The sequence below is a fragment of the Oryzias melastigma genome, linkage group LG23, assembly GCF_002922805.2.
Source record: "Oryzias melastigma strain HK-1 linkage group LG23, ASM292280v2, whole genome shotgun sequence".
NCBI classification, from domain to species: domain Eukaryota; kingdom Metazoa; phylum Chordata; class Actinopteri; order Beloniformes; family Adrianichthyidae; genus Oryzias; species Oryzias melastigma.
Window position 1 is genome coordinate 1,457,842 of NC_050534.1, and position 2,977 is coordinate 1,460,818.

At 41.5% G+C, this 2,977-nt stretch overlaps 1 protein-coding gene across 1 annotated transcript; it reads left to right on the forward strand.

Annotated features, from left to right (window-relative positions):
* The first annotated feature begins 358 nt into the window (after nucleotides 1–358).
* Nucleotides 359–1,704, forward strand: LOC112160248 (SLAIN motif-containing protein-like). Its single transcript, XM_024294656.2, has 2 exons — nucleotides 359–694; nucleotides 1,022–1,704. Exon 2 carries the CDS (start codon nucleotides 1,031–1,033, stop codon nucleotides 1,679–1,681), a length of 651 nt encoding a protein of 216 aa, XP_024150424.1. The 5' UTR covers nucleotides 359–694; nucleotides 1,022–1,030; the 3' UTR covers nucleotides 1,682–1,704.
* The last annotated feature ends 1,273 nt before the right edge of the window (nucleotides 1,705–2,977 follow it).

A 2,977-nucleotide genomic window follows, 5' to 3' on the forward strand; every position in this document is an offset into this window, starting at 1 on the left:
TATTTGAATATTTTTGTCATGTTGTATTTGATATGGTTTATCAAGAATTTCATTTTTGTTATTCAATTGTTTATTATTTTGGGGAAATACTATATTCACAAATGTAAATGGTCAAATTCACAACCGTTTTTATTTTATCTGGACCCTAAATCATATTATAAAACAATATAACACATGGAAAATCTGAGGCTTCAAGAATATTTAATATTTTAAAAGAACTCAATAAAGTTTATGGGGAGGTAATGCATTCTATATGATGTCTATGTTGCAGACTCATGTTTAAAAAAAGAACAATGGCGACATCTAGCGGTTACTTTGAGGAATTGCATTAGCAACGCGTATGTGCGGCGTGCTGCCGCTGAGGGGCGCTAAAGAGCAGGATCGTGGAAAGGAGGAGGCGCCACCGCCGCTCCGCTGCAGGTCTCCTCGGTGAGCTAACTAAAGTCCATCAACAAGCTAGTTAGCGGTGCGTCGCGGTGGACATTATCAAACGTTCATAAACACTAGAATAGGATGGAGCATTTACTTTAGGATCCTGACGCGCCTGGAGAGTTATTCCAAATCCACGGACCCTTTCGGGTGGAAGTAATTAGCTTCTTCATTCATGCAGTCGGGGATGCACGGGGGAGTTTGAGCTCTGAGTGGCGGGCGAGCACAGCCATCAGCTCACGGGGACAACACGGCTCAGTCACCGGTATGGTCCTTTTCTGTTGTTGTTGATAGCATGCTAAAAATATAACACTGAAAATAATCATCTACGATGAAGCCATATAGTAGATTTATAGTTGAACGTTCTCAGCATCTGTGTTCACTGTTACTCACCGGAAACCGTTAATTGAAATTTTAAAAAATAAAAGCCGAAACTGCTAGCATCTTGTTATAGTGGTTTGTTTTTGTTATATTTATAGAAACAGAAATAAGTTAAACATCAATGTTAGAAAACTGAATTTCAAATTTTGACGCTGTGAACATGTTGAATTTATTGTTGTTTATGAAGGTGTTTTCATGCTATCTGCTGCAGAGTAGCGCCATGGTGGTTCCGGATAGTGCCGGTGTGGTCTCTCCTCCCGACAATGGGGGTCCAGCACAGAGCGCTGAGGCCGGGGACAGGGGCCAAGACCTGGCGGGGGTGGAGCTGGAAGAGGTGCGAAAGCTGCAGGAACTTGTCCGCAGGCTGGAGATCCAGAACGAGAGCCTGCGGAACAGAGGAGGAGGCAAGACCAGAGGCTCCAACAGCAACTTGAACGCTGCTCCCGTCAACATCAACGACAGGCTGGCCTGTGAGGAGCTGACCAACTCCCATCTCAGGTTGGAGGAGCACAGCAGCACAGACTTGGAGCTGTCGCCGCCTCAGGACTGCTGCAGCAGCAGCAGCAGTGGGGAAGAGATGTCCCCTTTGCCTGCAGCCAGCAGACTGGGGGAAGAAGAGGAGGATGAGGAAGAAGATCCAGCTCTGTGTGGAGATTTTCTAACTCTCACCTGCAGCAATGGAGGGGGCCAAATCCAGACACCTGAGAGCCCCTCTCAGGCTAGTAATGAATCAGAGACGCTTGCAGAGAGTGACTCAGGAGTGGACCAAAGTGCGCTGGATGAAGTGGATGTCCTAGATTTGGAGGATGGATGCGCAGATGCAGAGGATGACGACAGTTGGTGGGTCTCTCTTTTTTATTTTTCCCACTAATCCAATGGAAACTATGTGATGGGGGACATATATAAAGAAAATAGTACTACCACAAACTATTATATTAATAGTCGATGAATCACCGATTATTTTTTTCTGATTAGTCGACTAATTGGGTCATGCGCAAACTGGATGTAAAGCTAACATCCTAACCATCATTAGCTTTAAACTAACTAAAAAATAGATGTATAGCATTACCTGCGATAATGCTAGTGGGAATGACGTAAACTGAATTTGGTCGCTGAAGATGCTGAAATAGATAGCTAAAAACGCTAAAGCTGATAGCTAAAATATTATTTAAATCCCAAATTAGCCTAAAAAATGAAAATAACCCTAACTTTGCCAAAGCAGCTAGCATGCAGCTGGGATATTAGCTAAAGTCCAAATTAGCCTAAAAACCTAAATTAGCCAAAATAGCTAGCATGCAGCTGAAATATTAACTAAACTCCAAATTAGCCTAAAAAAATACAATAAAAATCCTAAATTAGCCAAAACAGCTAGCATGTAGCTTTAAAATGAGCCTAAAAACTTAAAATGAGCCTAAACAACCTTAATAAATGTCAAAATAGTCCAAAAAGCTAAGATAATGCCATTATAACTTTCAACTTTACTACACTCTGACTCTAGAGAACATAAAGTAACGACTAATCGACTATTAAATTAGTTGTCGATTTTTTTAATAGTCAATTAGTCGACAATTAGTCGACTAATCATGGCAGCCCTAAAAGAAAATAAGCATTTCTGAGTGGGTGTACGCTATTGGGAGAAAGTGTAAACAGATGGATGACGGTAAGTGGGGGCGGGCTTACTTGGCGTCAATAGATGCCCACAACATCATTTCGGATTAACTAATGCTGCTCTGCAGGAACCATATCCTAGAAAATGGCTGATTTTTTTCTCTTGTTTTGGCTAAAAAACACACAATTTTAATTAATAAACACCTAAGATATGATCAGAGTGGGACTAAACCCTCATCAAACCTTTAAATAGCTAATAAATGTTCGTTTATGCGGTACAGCAGTGAGCAGGAGCCACCTTCAAGCCAAACGCATATAAAGTTTCTGGCTTGCATTTGTAGGTAAATCATCCCCTCTAACCAAATGACTCATTTGTTGCTTTTCTTATGAAGCCTTGGTATTAAAATTAGTAACTTCCCCACAGGGCAGTGACTGCATAACGTTCGGCCATGTGAGACTGCAGCAGATCACTTTCTTTAATCCAAAAGAAAACAGGTGTTGAAACTTGGCAAACAGGAACTCTACTTGGACTTGGAAGGAGGGAAAAAAAAAAACTATT